This window comes from Pongo abelii, chromosome 23 (genome assembly GCF_028885655.2).
Source record: "Pongo abelii isolate AG06213 chromosome 23, NHGRI_mPonAbe1-v2.0_pri, whole genome shotgun sequence".
NCBI classification, from domain to species: domain Eukaryota; kingdom Metazoa; phylum Chordata; class Mammalia; order Primates; family Hominidae; genus Pongo; species Pongo abelii.
Genome location: NC_085929.1, coordinates 53,295,351 through 53,316,116, shown reverse-complemented (window position 1 = coordinate 53,316,116; position 20,766 = coordinate 53,295,351). Strand labels below are relative to the sequence as shown.

General features: G+C 50.0%; 1 protein-coding gene and 1 long non-coding RNA gene across 2 annotated transcripts in view; one reads left to right on the top strand and one right to left on the bottom strand.

Moving 5' to 3' along the window:
• Positions 1-16,294, bottom strand: part of TBC1D22A (TBC1 domain family member 22A) — a gene marked incomplete at its 5' end in the record, with an annotated part of 424,244 nt that extends 407,950 nt beyond the window's left edge. The window contains 1 exon segment of the mRNA NM_001133321.1: positions 16,100-16,294. Coding sequence (NP_001126793.1) covers positions 16,100-16,161 — 62 coding nt within the window.
• A 113-nt stretch (positions 16,295-16,407) lies between these two features.
• Positions 16,408-19,614, top strand: LOC134761215 (uncharacterized). The gene is made up of 2 exons (XR_010139549.1): positions 16,408-17,602; positions 17,961-19,614. It is a non-coding gene; the product is annotated as an uncharacterized LOC134761215 (long non-coding RNA).
• Positions 19,615-20,766: the final 1,152 nt, after the last annotated feature.

Genomic DNA, 20,766 nt, shown 5'->3' with positions numbered 1-20,766 from the left:
TGAAACCCCATCTCCACTAAAAATACAAAAATTAGCTGGGCGTGGTGGTGGGCACCTTTAAAAAAAAAAAAAAAAAGAAAGAAATTGTCCAAAACAGAGAAGTAAAGTCACGCACTACATAATGACATTTTAGTCAACAACAGACCACATACAGGACCATGGTCCTGTAAGACTATAATGCAGCTGAAAAATTCCTGTCACCTAGTGATGTCACAGCCAAAGTTACATCATAGCACAAAGCATACTCCTGTGTTTGCAGTGACGCTGATGTAAGCAAATCTACTGCACTGCCAGTCCTATAACAGTACAGCACATACATTATGTACTGTATGTAATACTTGATCATAATGAACAACTGTGCTACTGCTTTATGGATGTATTCACTGTACTAATTGTATTATACTTTTTTTTATTTGAGACAGAGTTTCGCTCTTGTCATTCAGGCTGAAGTGCAATGGTGCGATCTCGACTCACTGCAGCCTCTGCCTCCAGGGTACAAGCGATTCTCCTGCCTCAGACTCCTGAGTATCTGGGATTAACAGGTGCTCACCACCATGCCCGGCTAATTTTTGTATTTTTAGTAGAGATGGGGTTTCACCATGTTGGCCAGGCTGCTTTCGAACTCCTGACCTCAGGTGATCTACCCGCCTCGGCCTCCCAAAATGCTGGGATTACAGGCATGAGCCACTGTGCCTGGCCTATTGCACTATACTTTTTATCATTATTTTAGAGTATGTTCCTTCTATTTATTTAAAAAATAAAATAAAATAAAAGCTGTAAAACAGCCTCAGGCAAGTCCTTAGTCTTTCAGGAGGCATTCCAGAAGAAGGCAATGTTATCATGGAAGATGACGGTTCCATGCATGTTATTGCCCCCGAAGACCTTCTACTGGGACAAGATGTGGAGGTGGAAGCCAGTGGCACTGACGGTCCTGACCCTGTGTCGGCCTAGGCTAATGTGTGTGTCTGTGTCTTAGTTTTTAACAAAAACTGAAAAAGTAAAAAATAAAAAATTTTAAAAAGAGAAAAAAGCTTACCGAGTCAGGATATAAAGAAAAATATTTTGGTACAGCTGTACAACGTATTTGTGTTCTAAGCTATGTCTTAATAGAAAGGAGTCAAAAAGTTTTTTAAAAATCAAAACGTTTATGAAGTTTAAAAGTCACAGCAAGCTAAGGTTAATTTACTACTGAAGAAAGAAGGCGTTTTGATGAATCTAGTAGAGCCTAAATGTAGAGTGCTAATGACATCTACACAATGCAGAGTGATGATCCAGACCTTCCCGTTCACTCCCCTTCATCCACCGACCCACCAAGAGCACCGTCCAGTCTCGCGAGCGCCCCTCACACCAGCTGCCCTACACGAGTATGCCGTTTTATCTTTTATTCTGTATTTGTACTATACCTGCTCCACATTTAGAGATGTTTAGATACAAACATACTAACCATTGTGTGACAACTGCCTGCAGCACTCACAACAGTACCATGCTGTACAGGCGCGTAGCCTCAGAGCAACACACGGTGCCATATAGCCTAGGTGTGCAGCAGGCGACACTGCACTAACCGTACCTGGGTTTGTATAAATGCGCTCTGTGATGTTCACACAGGGACAAAATCACCTAAGGACGCATGTCTCAGAAGGCATCCCCGTCGCTAAGTGATGCATGACTTTCGGGGCGGCTCCGCCACCCTGGCAGCCAGCCATCACTGAGGCCCATTTCCCCTCTCTCCTTCTTGCTGCTTCTCACTCAATCCTGGCCCTGCCCAGCTTCCCTCGGGACTCACCACACTGAGCTCTTTCTTCTTGCTCCCTCCTCTGCCTCCTGCCAGCCTCTCTGCATGCCCCAGACTCTTCTGTGTGTTCCCAACTCTGCTCCCCAAAGCCGAGTCCTCAGTCCTCCTTTCTTCTCTTATAAAAAATCATGCTCTCTCCTGACTTCCTCCACCCGAGTAAACGGTTCTCAAACACGTGCCTCCAAGCAGAACCACTGCCAACTCTCAGCCACCAATCCACCACCTCATGTCAACGGGTTCCCCAAAAAATCAGCTGTGCCCCACCGGCCACTCCTCACACCCACTCTTCAGTCCCCACCCTTGGACAACATCACTCTCTACCAGTCACACAAAAATAGACAACGTGCTCGTCCCTGCCTCGTACCTCTCCCTCGAGCCCTCTTCTCCTGGCGGCCCCTGGCTTTCACTGGCCCATGTCCTGGCATCGAAAACCCTCTGTCCCCACTGACTTAAATCAGGGCTCCATTTTCTCTCATTCTGACCATTATCTCCTGTGACCACGTCCAGAACTGCCATCCACCAACACGAGGGTCAGCCTCGTCTCCTCCCTGAAGCACAGCACCCACCCAAGTCTCCACATCCTCTAGGTCACCTCGGAAACCTCCCACACATCTCTCTTCTCCTGTCCATCAGCCCTGGCCTTGACCCAGCCCCTGCTCCTGAGAAGAACACGACAGCTGCACCGGCTGCCCCAGGGTTTGGCCTCAGCTCTGTCATCCTGTGCCCATCAGAGGATGGGTCACTCCCCAGCTGAACATCCTTCAAGGTCTTCCTACATGCCTTGGGGAAGAACTTGTATGTCTTCAGGTCCCATGAGGCCTGTGCAGTGTCCTCCTGCCCCTTTCGGCTCACACACCCCCTCTCGTAGAGGGGGATCTTTTTTCCCACCTTTTGCAAAGTGTGGCACAGGGTCTGTTTTGAATAGCTACTGAACTAACTGAATTGCAAGCACTTCCTGACAGTCCCCTTCCTCTCTCTCTCCTCCCCACAGCTATGGCTCTCACCCGACATCCTGGCTGGCCTCGTCCTACCCGTGCAATCTCAGGCCAGTTCCTTGACCTGAGCCTCTGTCTCTGGCACACAGCAAGAGGTCAATAAACGGTAGCAGGAGGTCTGATCAGGTCACCCCTGCTCAGAAATCTTCCCCACTCCAAACACAAAGCAGCCTCAAGCCAAAACTCCTGCAGCCACCATCCTGAACACTGACCCTCACCTGCCATCCCACCACACAGTCGCAGCTGTGCCCACTCCTTCCAGCACACCATCCCACCACACAGCCACAGCTGTGCCCACTGCTTCCACGCACACGTCTGTTCTCAGGTAGCCAGCAACTCGCCAGGCTCCCAAACATACCCTGTACTCCTCCTCACCTGGGCTATGTTCAAGCCACCCTGTGCCAAGAAGGCCTCGTCCCAGCCCCTGACTACAGAACACGCCCCACACCCCAGGTAACCTTCAAAGTCCACTTTAATGTCATCTCATGTCCTCAGTGAAAACTCCCCTTTCCTTACCCATGCTGCCACAGGGCTTCCTGGCCCCTCCATGGCCAGCTTGGCACCAGCATCCTTGCGGCAGAAGCTCCTGGCTGGTCTGTCTCCCTCAGCAAATGGAAGTCCCTCGGTAGCAGGAGTAACACCAGGCTCACCTTTGCACACACCCCAGGGCCTCGTGTGCAAACAGAGTGCATCCCATAACTGCTTGTTACATTTAATTCTCTTCCTCACTATGCAAATATTTGAATGATTAAGCATTTTAAAGGCACACCATATCTTTGAAGGAATTAAGTTTCAAGAATACAGTAGATTCTCTCACGACAAAACCTAGCTAGGTAACACCCTCTTAAAAGCTATTGAGCTGCTGTTAAGGTGGCCTTTTCTATCAGCTATTTAAAAGCATGACAGCTTAGGCAGGCACATTTGGTTGATGCACAAGCTGTTACAGTGGCTCTAGTGACTGGTTTTGGAACACCAAACTAACTCAATATAGAGATTAATTCTAAGAGAAAACAAAATGGGGCCCACAGCCAACAACCCTCTACCAGCCCTTCCAGGAGGCAGCTGTGGCCATGCAGGAATCACCTACCGCACCATCGATAAACCTGAGAACTTGGCAGTGGCCAGACCCAGTCTCAAAACAGAAGAGGTGGCACTCTGTGCTCTTCCTCCACCCCGAGAAAGCAACTCCCAAGGCCCCAGATGTGAGCAGGAAAATACTGTCATAAATTCTATAAAACTATGACTGTCTCTGAACCTTTCTTCCTCCCAGATCCCTTCCGAATTCGGAAAGAAGCAAGGCCAGATCTCCCCTTGACTCCCGACCCCAACAGCATAATGTAGGGAGTCCCAGCCAACTTGCTGGCCTCCCCGCCACAAACACATTCACGTGAAAACAAGGGCAGCAGGTGCACCAAGCCCTCGCAGAGGAGCTGCCACCCCTAAGAGAGCCACAGTGACACCAAGGGACTCACCCCCTTTCCAAGACCGGGTCCTCTGCCCTGTCTCTCCACACATCCCGAGCCACTGACGGCTTTCAGCGAAGGATCAGGAGCTCATCCAGACGTCTGCAATAAACATCACTTGCCTCATCTAGGTGAACGCCTTAGAGCCAGCAAGCCTATTTTATTTTTTAGTTTAGTAAAAATGTTTAATAAAAGAAGGCCCATTTCAAACCAGCACAGCAAGGAGTACAAGGCCCAGGTGGAGAGAGCTGCACGGCACACTTAAAAATTCTATCTGCATCGGCCGGGCTCCGGTGCACACAGCGCACCTGAGAAGGAAGACGGTGGCGGAGGGCGAGGCAGCGCTCAAATGAACCCAAGCATGAGCAAGAACACCCAGGAGGGACCCGTGGGAGCAGAGCTGATGCAGTCGGGTGCCCAGAAGTATCAGGGGCCCCGAAGCCGGAAAGGACTCTGCCTTGGATGGGCCTGAGGGTGAGCCCATTCCCCTAGGAGCTCCAGGCCTTGTGCAGAGGCCCACCTTCCCCACTGCAGGCCGTACAGGGAAGGCAGACTCAGGGTGGAGAGGGTGCCCAGCAATGCCTGGCCCTGCCCCGGGGGGCTGCCATCAGTAACAACACAGATGTTCTCAGCTTCTACTTCCTACTCAATAAGGAAACCCACAGGTATTCTAAGCAACTGGACCCGCAGGGCCCACGCGCCCCTCATGACCCACGGTACGCGGGGTGGAATTTCCATGTTTATCACCAGAAAAGAGGAAACATCTCAGAAAGCGGGAACAAAAAGTCTGGGGATACTCAAAATGAAAGTCCCCACAGCACGGGGCCCAGAAATGGGAAGAGCCCAGGCAGCCCTGTTTCCCTCTGGGCCTCCTGCTACCTCCGCCTCTTGTCTGCAAAGAGAACACCACGGGGGACCTAGGAGAAGCTGCTCACCTCACTCCAGAAGAACCCCCGGCAGTGTGCCGAGCACAGGAAGCGTGGTTTTCCCCCAGCCTGGAGGAGCCAGGCCTCAGGCTGAGCTCAGCAGGGCTCCAAGGGCAGGCAGGCCCAGCAGGCAGCAGCCTGAGTTCAAACAGGATGGGTGCGGGGGCCGGGGGAACACCTCCACCCAAGCCAGCCCACAGAAGGATCAGATTCCTGGTGAGTGAGTCAGCTTTCTCTGTAATAATTTCAGCACCTGTTAAGTCCCCTAGGGAATGGAGGAGCTAAGGATGAGGCTGTAATGGGTAAGGGCACAGACTTCTCAGGTTCAAACCCCAGCTCTGCCACTTACGAGCTGTGTGGCTTTGAGCACGTAGCTCAGCTTCTGAGTGTCCCCATTTGTAAAACAGGGACTACATGGTACCACCCCCAGCTGCTATGAGGACTACATGGGTGGTTGCATGTAAAGTGCCTAGCCCGTCAGGCGCGGTGGCTCATGCCTGTAATCCCAGCACTTTGGGAGGCCGAGGTGGGCGGATCACCTGAGGTCAGGAGTTCGGGACCAGCCTGGCCAACACGGTGAAACCCCATCTCTACAAAAACACACACAAAAAAATTAGCTGGGTGTGGCGGCATGAGCCTGTAGCCCCAGCTACTGGGGAGGCTGAGGCAGGAGAACTGCTTGAACCCGGGAGGCAGAGGTTACAGTGAGCTGAGATGGTACCATTGTATTCCAGCCTGAGACTCCATCTCCAAAAAAAAAAAAAAAAAAGTGCCTAGCCCAAGGGAAGCACTCCACAAACAATCCCTAGCATGAGGTGTGACGCCAAGGCCCCAACCAGCCACCTCAGTTCTGAGGGCTGCAGGGAACACCTGCTCTGAGCCTGCTCCGCACACAGACACGCTCCCCGACTCCTCAGGAAAAGCGCAAGGTGGGTCATCTTGCGCTCCCAGGGCCAAGCATGGTGACATTCCCCACCCTGTGGCAGGACACCAGCTCCTGTTCCTGGGCTCCCCACTGCACCTAGAAGCACTGCACGATGCAGATCTCCACGGCCTGTGTTCAGGGGGTGAAGGGCTGAGCTGAGGAAGAGCAGAGACGCTGAGCCGGCCAGAGAAGAAAAGGAGGGGCAGGTGTCACTCTCGGGCCACAGAGCCAGGACAGCCCCCTGCACGTGAGCACTGCCCTTGTCCTAGCCGCAGGCAGGCCGTGCTAGACTGTGGCCGTTCAGGGAAAGAAAAACAGAGATGACTTCTTTTCAACGCAAATGCCCATCAATCAACAAGTGGATAAAGAAAGTGTGGTGTGGCCAGGTGCAGTGGCTCATGCCTGCAGTCCCAGCACTTTGAGAGGCCAAGGCGGGAGGATCACAAGGTCAGGAGATGGAGATCATCCTGGCCAACATGGTAAAAATACAAAAATTAGCTGTGCGTGGTGGTGCGCACCTGTAATCCCAGCTACTCAGGAGGCTGAGGCAGGAGAATCGCTTGAACCCAGGAGACAGAGGTTGCAGTGAGCCGAGATCGCACCACTGCACTCCAGCCTGGTGACAGAGCGAGACTCCCATCTCAAAAAAAAAAAAAAAAAAAAAGGGCGGTGCATGTGTGTTTGTGTATATATGTATACGTGTGTATATATATGTATATGTATATATACGATGGACTACTACTTAGCCATAAAAAGGAATGAATTACTGGCATTCGCAGAGACCTGGATGAGAATGGAGACAACAATTCTGAGTAAAGTAACTCAGGAATGGAAAACCAAACATCATCAGTTCTCACTGATAAGAGGGAGCTAACGGCTAGGCGTGGTGGCTCACGCCTATAATCTCAGCACTCTGGGAGGCCGAGGCGGGTGGATCACTTAAGGTCAGGAGTTCAAGACCAGCCTGGCCAACATGGTGAAACCCCATCTCTACTAAAAATACAAAAACTAGGCGGGCATGGTGGCACGTGCCTGTAATCCCAGCCACTCAGGAGGCTGAGGCAGGAGAATCACCTGAACCCGGGAGGCAGAGGTTGCAATGAGCTGAGATCATGCCACTCCACTCCAGCATGGGCAACAGAGCAAGACTCCAACTCAAAAAAAAAAAATAGTAAGTAGGACCTAAGCCATGAGGATGCAAAGTCATGAGAATGACACAATGGACTTCAGGGACTCAGAGGAAAAGGATGGGAAGCGGGTGAGGGATAAAAGACTGGGTTCAGTGTATACTGCTCGGGTGCACTGTTCAGTATACACTGTTCAGTGTATACTGCTCAGGTGCACCCAAATCTCACAAATCACCACTAAAGAACTTACTCATGTAACCAAACACCACCTGTTCCCCAGTAATCCATGGAATAAAAAATTAAAAAGAAAAAGAAAAACAGACAAGTGGTCTCCGAAGACTTGTTCTCCTCAATTCCGTGACCTCCCATGGTTCCTCAAAAACACTTGGAGGCGATGGGGCATTTCCTCCTGCTCTCGTTACTTAAGAAACAAATAAATAAATAATCCAAAATTGTCAGGGATTAATCATTTTTGTCTTCATTTAAAATTAACCCAGAGTCCAGATTTACTCTATCAGACAAATATGTAAGAGAAAGGAAATATGATTCACATTCAATTTATATTTCAAAGTGTTTCTGGACAAAGTAAGACATTTAATAACATGGAAAGTAACTGCTGAAAGGAACAAGAAAAGGAACTGCACCTACAGCAAAATCTCACCCACCAGCGCTTCCGCGGCCCCCGTCACAGGAAGGTCATCTCCACTCACAAACAAGAAGAGAAACCCAACTGGCAGGGAACACACGATCACTGCCTGAACAAGACTCCTGGGCTTCCCTCTGCATGGAAAACAGGACTGAGGGTTCTTACCCAATAAACAATCTCTTCAAAACACAAGCAAAAGGCAATACAGATTTATAAAAAACACAAGAAAGCAAGGCGGCCAGAGGCAGCAGCCAACATTCTGAGGAAAGAGGCAGGGCCCTATTTAGTTCCTAGGCCTGAGCAGGACATAGGATATAGGAAGAACCCTCCGAGCTGACTTCAGTCCCCAGGGTTTAAACGCACTTTGTGGAGGTCACCCAGTGACCACCCCCAAGGCCGCTGACCAAGGTACTCCTGCCCACACCCAAGTGCCGGACTCTACTGAGGGAGGTGCTCGGCCACCTGCCATTCTGTCAGACATTCCTCGGCACGGTCCCCCACTCTTCACAGCTGCTGTAACAAATTACCACAACTTAAAACATGCATTCATTATCTCAAAGTTCTGAAGGTCAGAAATCTGGCATGGGTCTCATCACACTGAAGTCCAGGCGTCAGCCAGCCTAGTGTGCCTCTTCCGGGAGGCTCGAGGGGAGAACCCCTTTCCTGCTCACTTCAGTTGTCGGCAGAATTCAGCTCCTGGCGGATGCAGGAGCAAGGTCTTGCTCTACTGCTAGCCATCCGCGGAAGGCCTTTCCCAGCTTCTAGAAGCCGCGCCACATTCCTGGAGGCTGCCTCCTCCATCTGCAAAGCCAGCCGCTGTAGGTGGAGTCCATCCCACGCCATGTCTCTGACCATGTCCAAAAGCTCATGAGGTTACACTGGGCCCACCGGGTAACAGGACAATTCCCCCATTTCAGGTCAGCTGATTAGCGACCTTAATTCCCCTCTGCCATGTAACAGAACATATTCACAGGGGTCAGGGATGACGATAAGGATACCTTTAGGGGGCCAATATTCTGCCTATCACACTCCCATCCCTCAGGCCAGCACCCTGGAGATCACCTCGACCCCCAGCACCCTGCCCATCAGTGAATCCTGAGTACACCATGTGCACCCTGAACCTGCCCACTCCTCTTCAACCCCACAGCATCTGGCCTCGGCCTCCTCAGAAGCCCACCAGTTTCCTCTCTCGCCCTCTCTTCAAGGATGATGAACAGTGTCACAGTATCACACCCTCCCTGTTTAAAACCCTTCAACACTCTCGCAGGGCTCTTAGGAACACAGCTCAGATCTTCACCATGGCCTTGGAAGCAGCTCCGGTGCCTGCTCACCACCCTCCATGCCCCTACTCCCCAGTCAAACGCTCCCTGCAGGAGGGGGGCTCTGATACACCCTCCCCTGACCTCGGCAGCCAGATCGGTTCCTGCTGTACAGCCAGGTCTCGGCGGAAGCAGGACCTGTGTCAGGAGGACATGAGCATTCCACCCAGTGAGGGCCTTCTACTCTGCCAGCGTCCCGGGACTGCCACCTGCCCAGCACTGCAGTCTGCGCGCATATGTTCACGGGGCAGGCGTCCAGCCGTGAAGGGCCACATGGCTTGCTCAGCACTCACCGCAGCACCTGGCACAGGAGAGGAGCTCGTAAACGTTTTCGAATTCATTATCCCCAACAGTGCCTCTCCTTTGGCTGAGGATGGACTGTGGCCTATTCAGCTGACAGTCTCATTTGCCCACAGACATCTCGTGGCTCTGGCAGTGTAAGCTGAAGGCTGTCAGAACCACAACACTAAGAATCCTCTTCTGCTCCAGCTTTATCCCAGCACTCACATCCTTGCCATGCTCAATTTGGGCCTTTCTTGCCACCAGAACACTTTCTTTTTTTTGACAGAGTCTCGCCCTGTCGCCCAGGCTAGAGTGCAGTGACGCGATCTCAGCTTACTGCAACCTCCGCCTCCCGGGTTCAAATGAGTCTCCTGCTTCAGCCTCCTGAATAGCTGGGATTATAGGTGCCCGCCACAATGTCCAGCTATTTTTTGTATTTTTAGTAGAGACGGGGTTTCACCATGTTGGTCAGGCTGGTCTTGAACTGCTGACCTCACGTGATCCACCCGCCTCGGCCCCCCGAAGTGCTGAGATGACAGGCATGAGCCAGAGCACCCAGCCACCACCATGCCACTTTCAAATGTCATATTCCACATACCCCAGCTGCCTGCATACCCTCTGTCAGCAGACCACACCCTGCCAGGCGGAGCTGAGCTAAAATAGCAAACATCAGACCCACACTGAAAGACTGCCTGTGTTCTCAAGCCCAGTGTGCTGTGATTTTGTCTTGGCATTTAAAGTGAAGTGTGGCGAGAATTCCAACTGCAACTGCGGGAAGAACAGCCCTTTGGGAGCCAAGAGTCAGTGGCCCAGGAAAGAACCAGCCCAGACAGTCAGAGACTGAACCTTCAGATTCTAGTTTTTTCTCTTTTTTTTTGAGACAGAGTCTCGCTCTGTTGCCCAGGCTGTGGTGCAGTGGTGCGACCTTGGCTCACTGCAACCTCTGCCTCCTCTGTTCAAGCGATTCTCCTGCCTCAGCCTCCCAAATAGCTGGGATTACAGGCGCCAGCCACCACGCCTGGCTAATTTTTGTATTTTTAGTAGAGATGGGGTTTCACCATGTTGGCCAGGCTGGTCTCAAACTCCTGACCTCAAGTGATCCACCGACCTCGGCCTCCCAAAGTGCTGGGATTACGGGCGTGAGCCACCGTGCCCGGCCAAACCTTCGGATTCTTATCACCTACTGTTTCTTGCCACCACCACAGCTTCCACTCAGGTGCAAGCCGCCACCACCAGTGACCACTGGATGCTGCAGCACCCTGGCCTCCTGGTCTCCCTGCTTCTGCCCTTGCCCCGACTCCCAACGCCTCCAATCTGTCTTCAGTACAGCAGCCAAAGATATCCCATTAAACCTAATGCAGACCATGCCACTCCTCTGCTCAAAGCCCTCCAAAGGTGCCCCATTCAGCCAGAATCAAAGAACAGTCCATGTCTTCACTGTGGTCATGAGGCCCTACCCCACCACCCTTCATGACGTACCCCATGACTCTCCCCTTCTCTCGGCCAGACCCACCCTGGCCCCAGCTCCTCTCCTCAAGCATGCCAGCATCGCTCTGGGTGTCCTCTGCACCTGCTCACCCCTCTGCCTGGACCGCTCTTCCCCAGCCTCCTGGTTGGCCTGTTCCCTCACCTCGTGCAAATCCTTCCTCAAATGTCACCTCAGCGAAGGGCTCCTTCTCACCACCACACCTGCCACTAAGCCACCTAGTCCTCTTTCCCAGCATTGTTTTGATAGCAGCTGTCACCTTCCAACAGTTAACTCCATTTAACTGAGCTATGTTATTTATACCCGGCTCTCCCACTGCACTGTAAGCTCTGAGAGAGCAGAGATCTGGGTCTATTTTGTTCACTAATATTATGTCCAGCACCTGGGGCTGTTCCTAACACATACTATGGGCTGAATACATATTTGCTGGATCAGCAAATCATCAAATTCTCAAAACTGGTCCAAGAAGCCCATCCTTTTCTCCTTAAAGAGAATCGTGCTAAGCCAAAGACATCTCCCCATTTGCCATAGCTACTTAAACCAAATTCAACAGCTTTGTGCTACAGATACAGACACTGATGGCCCCAGAGGTAACTTGGTGAAGACCGCTACTGGAAAAAGAAAGTTAAAATCTGGACCACCAACTCCTAGTCCTCCGACTAGGAGGGTCTATCTACCACACCACACATCCTGGCTCATCCAGAAACAAAGTTTCTAGGAAAGCGTCAGCCAAATATGCAACCTAAGGACCAGGGTGTGCATAAACCAAGGGTCTACCAGCAAGACCACCTCTCCTGCAGTTTATAACCCTGGCCAAACCACTCATTCTCCAGGCTAATCGGGGAGATAGTTCGGAATAAACACCATGTATCGGTACTGACAATGCAAGAATGAAAAAGACACATTTCCTAAACCTGTGGATCTCACTAGTGAAAGCAAGCACATACCAGGGAGGACAGGAAGCCAGAGGCACCAACAACACTGAGTTTGATGCAAAACAGGGGAACTTTAGTTCAGGCTGCATAAAAACAGGAGGTGTGGGCCGGGCACGGTGGCTAATGCCTGGAATCCCAGCACTTTGGGAGGCCGAGGCGGGTGGATCACAAGGTCAGGAGATTGAGACCATCCTGGCTAACACGGTGAAACCCCGCTTCTACGAAAAATACAAAAAATTAGCCAGGCGTGGTGGCGGACGCCTGTAGTCCCAGCTACTTGGGAGGCTGAGGCAGGAGAATGGCGTGAACCTGGGAGGCAGAGCTTGCAGTGAGCTGAGATCGTGCCACTGCACTCCAGCCTGGGCGACTCCGTCTCAAAAAAAAAAAAAAAAAAAAAAAAAAGGAGGTATACTGGAGGGTGCATATTGAAAAGCGAAAAAAAAAAGAAAAAAAAAAGCTAAGCCAGGCAAAAGGGAGGTTAAAAAAACATTCTGGTCAGCTACAAAAGCATGAAAGTTACAGGGACATCACACAGTATGGTATGCCAAGGAACCTAGCAGTCCATCAGCACAGCTGAGGGCAAAGTTCAAAGAAAGAGGGGGTGGAAAATGTGGCTAAACAACTGAGCAGCAGGCAGGTTACACAGGGGCTTAGATGTCGTGCAAAAACACTTACACTTCTCAGTATGACACTGAAGGGTAAAAAAACCCAGGGATTTAAACCAAGCCTGCCTCGGAGTGCAGGATCAAGCATGTCTCCTGCAAAACACTGGCAGACATAACGTGTAAAGCACGAAAAACAGTGCCTGGCAAATGCTAAGTGCTTAATGAATATTAGCCATTGTTGCCATAAGGAATTATTGAGTTGTGCTATTGGCCGGGAGCAATGGCTCACGCCTGTAATCCCGGCACTTTAAGAGGCCGACGCAGCCGGATCGCTTGAGGTCAAGAGTTCGAGACCAGCCTCACCAACATGGTGAAACCATATCTCTACTAAAAATACAAAAAAATTAGCTGGGCATGGTGGTGGGCGCCTGTAATCCCAGCTACTTGGGCAGCAGAGGCAGGAGAATCACTTGAACCCGGGAGGCAGTGGGTTCAAGTGATTTATATATATATAAATCACTTCAAGTGATTTTTATATATATATATATATATAAATTAGCTGGGCGTGGTGGCAAGTGCCTATAATCCCAGCTACTCAGGAGGCTGAGGCAGGAGAACTGCTTGAACCGGGACCCAGGAGGTAGAGGTAGCAGTGAGCTGAGATCGTGCCACTGCACTCCAGCCTGGACTACAGAGCAAGACTCTTGTCTCAAAAAAAAAAAAAAGAGGAGGAAAACAAGCCCGGGCATGGGGGCTCACGCCTGTAATCCCAGCACTTTGGGAGGCTGAGGTGGATGGATCACCTGAGGTCAGGAGTTCAAGACTAGCCTGGCCGACATGGTGAAACCCCGCCTCTACTAAAAATACAAAAAAACAGCCAGGCATGGTGGTGGGCGCCTGTAATCCCAGCTACTTAGGAGACTGAGGCAGGAGAATCACTTGAACCTGGGAGGCAGAGGTTGCAGTGAGCCGAGATGGCACCACTGCACTCCAGCCTGGGCAACAGGGCAAGACTCTGTCTCAAAAAAAAAAAAAGAAAGAAAGAAAGAAAACAATCATGGGAAACAATTGAAAGAGCTGCCAAAGCCACAGGAACCTGGCTAGGATCTCCACTAGCACTGTGCTTGCATAGGTGTGGATTAAATAAATATGCAGCTAGTGACCAATCACCACTACTGATAGGAAAACGGGCATCCCTCTGTGACTCCTCCTTCAGGGAAGAGTTCCAGCCTGCCACCTGAAAGAGCAGCACTGCCAGAGGCTATAGCCACAAGACAGATGGGGACACAGAGGCTTCACAGGCCTCCCTGGTGCACCCAACCTCTCCTTCTTCTTCTGCCCTCCTTCAGTGACAGCCTCAAACTCTCCAAGACTCCAACTTCACAAAGGTAATACAGAAGCTGCTCTCAAAAGTGCCTAAGACACAGAACAGCATCAAAGTCAGAGGAAAAGGAAAGCTGGCCTTCGGTATTTCAGGTTCACACAGAAGAAAGCTGGAGACTGTATTAGTCTCCTGTGGCTGCCATAACAAATTACCACCAACTGAATGGCTTAAAACAACAGACACTTACTCTCTCTCAGTTTTAAACGCCAAAAGCCCAAAATCAAGTGGTCATCTGCGGAGCCATGCTCTCTGTCAAGTCTCTAGGTGAGCATCCTTCCTTGCCTCTTCTAGCTTCTGGTGGCTGCCGGCAACCCCTGGCTTTCCTTGGCTTGTAAATGTACTATTCCAATCTCCGTTTCTGTGTCCACAGGGCCATTTCCCTGTGTGTGTCTCTCTGTATTCAAATTTCCCTCTTCTTATAAAAATACTAGCTGTCGAACTAAGGCCCACCCTCATCCAGTACGACCTCATTTTATCTTGATTACTTGTGCAAAAACCCTATTTCCAAATGTCACATCCATGGGTTCCAGATGAACATAAATTCAACTCAGTATAAGGACAAATTACCAAGAGCCACAGCCTTCAATCCAAAGGTTGAGTCACTGCTGTAACTCCACACAACAGCTCTGTTACTCTTACATCTAAGTTGATTAAGAATTAGAGTTTAGACTGATGAGGAACCAAAACCTTAAGACCTAAAAGTAACACATAAAAGTTACACTGTCATATGGCTCCTCTTCCCTGGACTCTATGTTCTACAGCGTTTGTTCCTGTCGCTACCAGGAACTCCTATCCACCACCATTCCAGAATCTTCACTCATCTTGGACCCTGACACTGGTTTTGTTGAAAGCTCTTACTGTTCTCGAATCAAGCACAGTCCTGTGGAGTCAAATAGGGTCTCCGGCCACCTTTGATGACTCCCTTCATTCTCAAAGTCACTGTCTGAGCTGTCAGTAACTCACTCTGCTAACCCCCAGATCACTCTTAAAAGTAAACTTCCCTTTTTTTTTTTTTGAGCCAGAGTTTCGCTCTTGTTGCCCAGGATGGAGTGCAATGGAACGATCTCGGCTCACTGCAACCTCCACCTCCCAGGTTCAAGTGATTCTCCTGCCTCAGCCTCCCGAGTAGCCAGGATTACAGGCATGTGCCACCATGCCCAGCTAATTTTGTATTTTTAGTAGAGACTAGGTTTCTCCATGTTGGTCAGGCTGGTCTCAAACTCCTGACCTCAGGTCCACCTCGACCTCGCAAAGTGCTGGGATTACAGGCGTAAGCTGCCACACCTGGCCAAAAGTAAACTTTTCTAAATGGATGCAGTAAATTCCAAAGTTTATCATTCAAACACTCAAACAATAATATTTATTATGAAGCAAGAGTACAAACCATTTTACTGTGTTTATGAATGATTCTACTCAGACTTATTTTCATAACACAATTCATAATTTTCAGCATTCCAGACTTCAACTTTGGAACAGAACTATGTTCTGAAATCTCGACGTTTGCTTATCTCTGATCTGTTTTCACCAGTGGCTGATTTTATCCTAGGTACCCTCCACGTAATGTCTCATTCCCTAGGGCCCTGGCAGAGCTCAGTGCCACAGCAATCAGACAAGGACCCTCGAGCTCTTGAGCTGTAATAGCATCTAGGGTGTACCCAGGTCATTCGAGGCGCCAAAAAAAAAAAAAAAAATTCCTGCTAACACAATATAGGAGCTGGTTTTGAGACCAGCAAGCAGGAACTCTAATCCTCTTCCACGCTCAAGGCAAGAGCAGCAGCCCACAAGAGACCAGAGGCAAATCAAGTGGGTCAAAAACACCACACCCCCTGCAGAAACCGATCTGCCCAGCAGACGGGGCCTCAGCCCGGCCAGCTTCCGGACTCCACCAAACTTCACAGCATGACCCGAATCAGTTCCTTCCAGCCTCCCCAGGGAGCCCAGGAGTTTCTCGGAAAGAAGCCTGCCAGTGTCAGGAAAAACGCCAATAGCTCCTCCTCGTCCTTGCAAGCCTCGATCCTACGTGCAGCCACTGTCACCCCCAGACCCCACGCTCCGACCTCCGAGTCCCCCAACGCCCGTCACACCATCCAGCAGTCTCCTCAGAGTCCAAGTTGCCCTCTCCAAACCCCCGACTCCACCCGCAGCCCAGGAGGCCTACGCGGCCACCTGACCTCTGACCCCTGACCCCGACCTGGCCCTCCCCGGCACACCCACCTGCCCGGGAGCTTGCTGTTGCTGCGCTTCCAGAATTGCTTCCTGGCCCCGTCGCTGGCCATGGCCCCTCCTCATCACTCAGACCCGCGGCCCAGACACCCCGAGTGCAGCCGGCCCTCCCCCAGCGGCCCTTTCCTGTGCCCCGGGTGGCCCCTCACTGGTCCCGGGACTCCAGAGCGTAGAGCCGAGAAGCTCTTCCGCCTCCTTCCGGAAGTTGTGCCTACGCGCACCCGGAAGTCCCGCCTAAGTCCCAGGTGGCGAGTGACGCAGCACTCCGAGCGCCCGACGTTATTAAAGGGCGACGCCGCGCAACGCACATTACACGCATCGTGGAGGGAGCGGAGGTGGTTGGGTTTCCGAGTGTGCTTGAGTCTGTGGCTCCTGGCTCGCCCGACACAACAGTGGCACCCTCCTGCCGGCAGCGGACTCCCAGGAGCCGCCGTACCCTTGAGCTCTTCATTTCCAAAGCTGAACTGGGCCCGTGTCTGATTCCGGTTTCTCTTGAGCGCGTTTCGGAGCCGGCCCAGAACAGAGGGAAGCCAGACACACCATACCCGGCCCAACAGTGGCAGGGCGGCTGCGGGTGCTGGTCAAGCCGGGTCACCCGGCACTGAGTGAGGATCAGCAAATACTCAGTGGACGAAATATTTGCAGTGCAGTGTGAGGTGAGGGGCATAACCGCGGAGCGTATTCGAAGAGATGAGAGAGAGTGGGGATTAGGCCAGGCTTGAAGGGAAGAACGGTTTGAGCACTGAGGACAAGAATTAATTCCCCAGGCCTGGGTTCCAGCCTTGTGCGGCTATCACGTGCTGGAAACATGGCTAGTCCGGAGTGAGATGCGCTTTACGTGTAAAATACAGGATTCCAAAGACGTCGTATAAAATAATTTGTATATTGTTTGCATGTTAGGTAACGTTTTTAATGTATTGGATTAAATAAAATGAGTTAAAATTATTTTTACATTTCTTTTTACTCTTTTTAAAATTATTTTTACCTTTTTTATTCTTTTTTTCCGGGGGGGACTGGGGGTAGGTGTCTTGCTATGTTGCCCAGGCTAGTCTCGAACTCCTGCCCTCTAGTGATCCTCCTGCCTCACCCTCCCCAGTAGTTGGAACTGCAGGTGCACACGTTATGACTAGATCTTTTTACGTGTGTGTGTGTGTGTGTGTGTGTGTGTGTGTGCAGAAAATCACTAAAAAAACCGTGTCTGGGTTGCATTACATTTCTGTGCGTCTTAGACCAAAGATTGAAGGCTCAGGGACTATTTCAGACTGAAGCTTTAGTGTATTTGGAGCTCCTGCCAGTTCTCTTTTAAAACAAAAATTTGATAAGACATATTTTCTGATTAAGAATTTCCCTGGAGGCTGAGGCAGGAGAATAGCGTGAACCCGGGAGGCAGAGCTTGCGGTGAGCCGAGATCGTGCCACTGCACTCCAGCCTGGGCAACAGAGCGAAACTCCGTGTCAAAAATAATAACAATTTCCCATGCCTCTTCATTTCCCGGTAAGTAACATTGACTTAGTACTTACTATGTGCAAGGCATCATACTCTCCTAGAATCCTCTCCTAGTAGAGCTCAGAAGGCCTCAGGGGTCTCCTCCTGACAGAGCCCTGACAACCTCAGACAATGAGGTCCCCTACAGACAACATTGAGGATCATGGCGGTTCTTTCCAGCTCAGTCTGGCTTATTGCAAGAACCAGTGAGCGAGGTGACAGCAGGATTAACCTGATGGAAGGGGAAAGGAAGGAAAAACTGGAAAAATTGACAGAGGAAAAACTGGCAGCACTTAGTGACTGGTTATACCTTAGATCCAGGTGCTTTTTATAGCTTACCATATACTTTGCTACCTACTGTTTTCAGGCGAGGAAGTGAGGCTGAGATTGACTTGAAGCCTTCAAAACCAGCTAAGCAAAGGATTATTAGGATCACAACAGAAACGTGAAGATGGAGAAAGAGAGTCTGATTAGAAGGCCAGTTTTGAAAGCCAAAGTAATACAGATGTTGGAGTCTAGATATGGGACCTAGAAATTGGGACAGATCCTCAAATCCCAGAGGTAATGAGTGGAACATTTTTTATTCATTTTTGCAAAAAGTATTGAGCAGCAATGCAAATTAAAACTAAGGATGTACCATGTTACACTTAACAGATTGGCAAAAACTTAAAAATCTGTCTTTACCAAACTTAATAAGGATGTGGATTTGTGAGCAGAGCAGAACTCTCTTGCACTGCCAGTAGGAGTGTACATTCATTCACTAACTTTGAATGGCCACTTAGCAATGTCTAGCAAAGATACTGTATAACTTAGCAATTCCACTCTTGTTATGTGCTCTAGAGTACCTTGCCTATGCGTGCAAAGACAAGAATGTTCAGTGCAACGTTGCTTCTAGTGGTAGTTGGGGTCTGGGGGAGAAGCAACCAAAATGCCATCTATGGCAGAGTCGATAATTTACACAGTTATGCAGTAGAATACCATAAGTTAGTAAAAATGAATACATTAGTTACACACATCAACATAAATGAATTTTACAAACTGTGGGGTTGTTTTTGAAATGGGGCTTACTGTGTTGCCCAGGCTGGCCACAAAATCCTGGGCTCAAGTGATCCGCCTCAGCCTCCTGAGTAGCTGAGTACAGATGCGAGCACTACTGCACCTGACTCCACAGTGTTGAATGAGAAAAAGTTGAATATGAATTCACATGGTATGACACTATTTAGTACTATTTTCTTTTAAAGGATGAGAATGCGACCAGGTGTGGTGGCTCATGCCTGTAATCGCAGCACTTTAGGAGGCTGAGGCAGGAAGATCCCTTGAGCCCAGGAGTTTGAGGCTGCAGCAAGCTATAATCATGTCACTGCACTCCAGCCGTGGCGATAGTGCCAAACCCTATCTCAAAAAAACAAAAAACAAAACAAAACAAAAAAACAGAATGGTAAAAGATAAATTCAGGAGGGTGGTTGCCTACAGGTATGGGTGGGGACTGTGAACAGGAAGGAATTCATTCATAGGGGATTAATTGTGCTATTATGCTTTGTTTCTTAAGGCAGATGGGCTATATTCAGGTGTTGGTTGTACTCTTTATGAGTTTTTACATGTATGAAATGTTTCATAATACATTATAATTATTGAGTTTGAACTGTGCTATGCACTGAGCTACATTGAACTGTTGTGGGGAAAGGCAAACAAAAGTGCAGCAGGCCAGGCACAGTGGCTCACACCTATAATCCCAGTACTTTGGGAGGCTGAGGCAAGAGGATCACTTGAGACCAGGAGATCAAAACTAGCCTGGGCAACGTAGGGAGACCCCATCTCTACAAAACTTTTTTTTTTTTTAATTAGGCAGTCATGGTGGTAAACACTCTTAGTCCTAGCTACTTAGGAGACTGAGGCAGGAGGATCACTTGAGCCCAGAAGTTCAAGGCAGCAGTGAGCTAGGATCACACAACTGCACTCCAGCCTAGACAACAGAGTGAGACCCTGCCTCAAAAAAAAAAAAAAAAATTGCGATAGTATTTCAGGATGGATGGCTGGATTTGCAATGCCAGTTGGGTTCCTCGGGAAGTGTTTTCTGCCTTCTCTGCTTTCAGATGGCCTGCTCCGGGCTTAGAATATCTCTCACAGGACCTTACTGAGTGAGCTGCTACACTCCCACATGGTGGGTTCTGCCTCCTAAGTTTCCTGGTGCTGTACTGTCCATAGGCACCGAGCCTGTGCCCCAGAGTGAAAAGCTGACTGTTCTATCTGTATTGGTTTCCTAAGGCTGCTGTTGGCGGAATGCTGCAGACTCAGTGGCTGAACACAATACACATTTACCCTCCTACAATCCTGGAGGTCAGAAGTCCAAAGTCTTAGCGCTTCACTGCGCTAAAGTCAAAGTGTTAGCAAGGCTGCCCCCTTCTGGAGGTTCTAGGGGAGAGTCAGTTTCTTACCTTTTTCAGCTTCTAGAGGCCACTTAATATTCCTTGGCCTACGCTCGTTCCTCTGTCTGGAAAGCAGATCACTCTAATCTCTACTGCCACCATCACATCGTCTTCTCTCCTTCCGATTCCTCCTGGATCCCTCTGACCTCGCATCAGGCCCACTGGATAATCCAGTCCAGGCTGATCTCCCCATCACCCGGCCCTTAGCTCAATCACACCTGCAAACTCCTTTTGGCCATTTGCAGGTCCCAGGATTAAGTCTTGGTATATCTTCAAGGGTTCATTATTCAGCCTACCACAATAATTGATGGCATATAGCAAAGGTCCCCAGTTTCACGCCGCGAGAGGCAGGCATCGTCTCACGGCCCTCTTCCCCAACTCCTTTCAGCCATTTTGATATCACAGGGACTAGCAACATGCCATTTCCTGAAACTAAGTCAGGATGAGTTAGGGTGCTGTTGGTTGCAAGAATGACAAAGTTCAGCTCAAATTAGCTTATACTACAAAGGGAATTAGTTGGTTAATGAAAAAGCCCAGAAGTAGCTCAGAAGTTTTGGAGAAGGGCTGATACAGCAGCTCAACAATGACCCAAGGGGCCTGTCTCCTTCTGTCAGTCTCTTAAGTCTTTGCCAAGGACAACTTCCCCTTGAGGTCACAGGATGCCTCTGTTGGGCCCCTGGGATCATGTGCTTACCTCTAGTCAGGATGCTAGAGAGCAGAAATACTGTGAACTAGTATCAGTCCCTG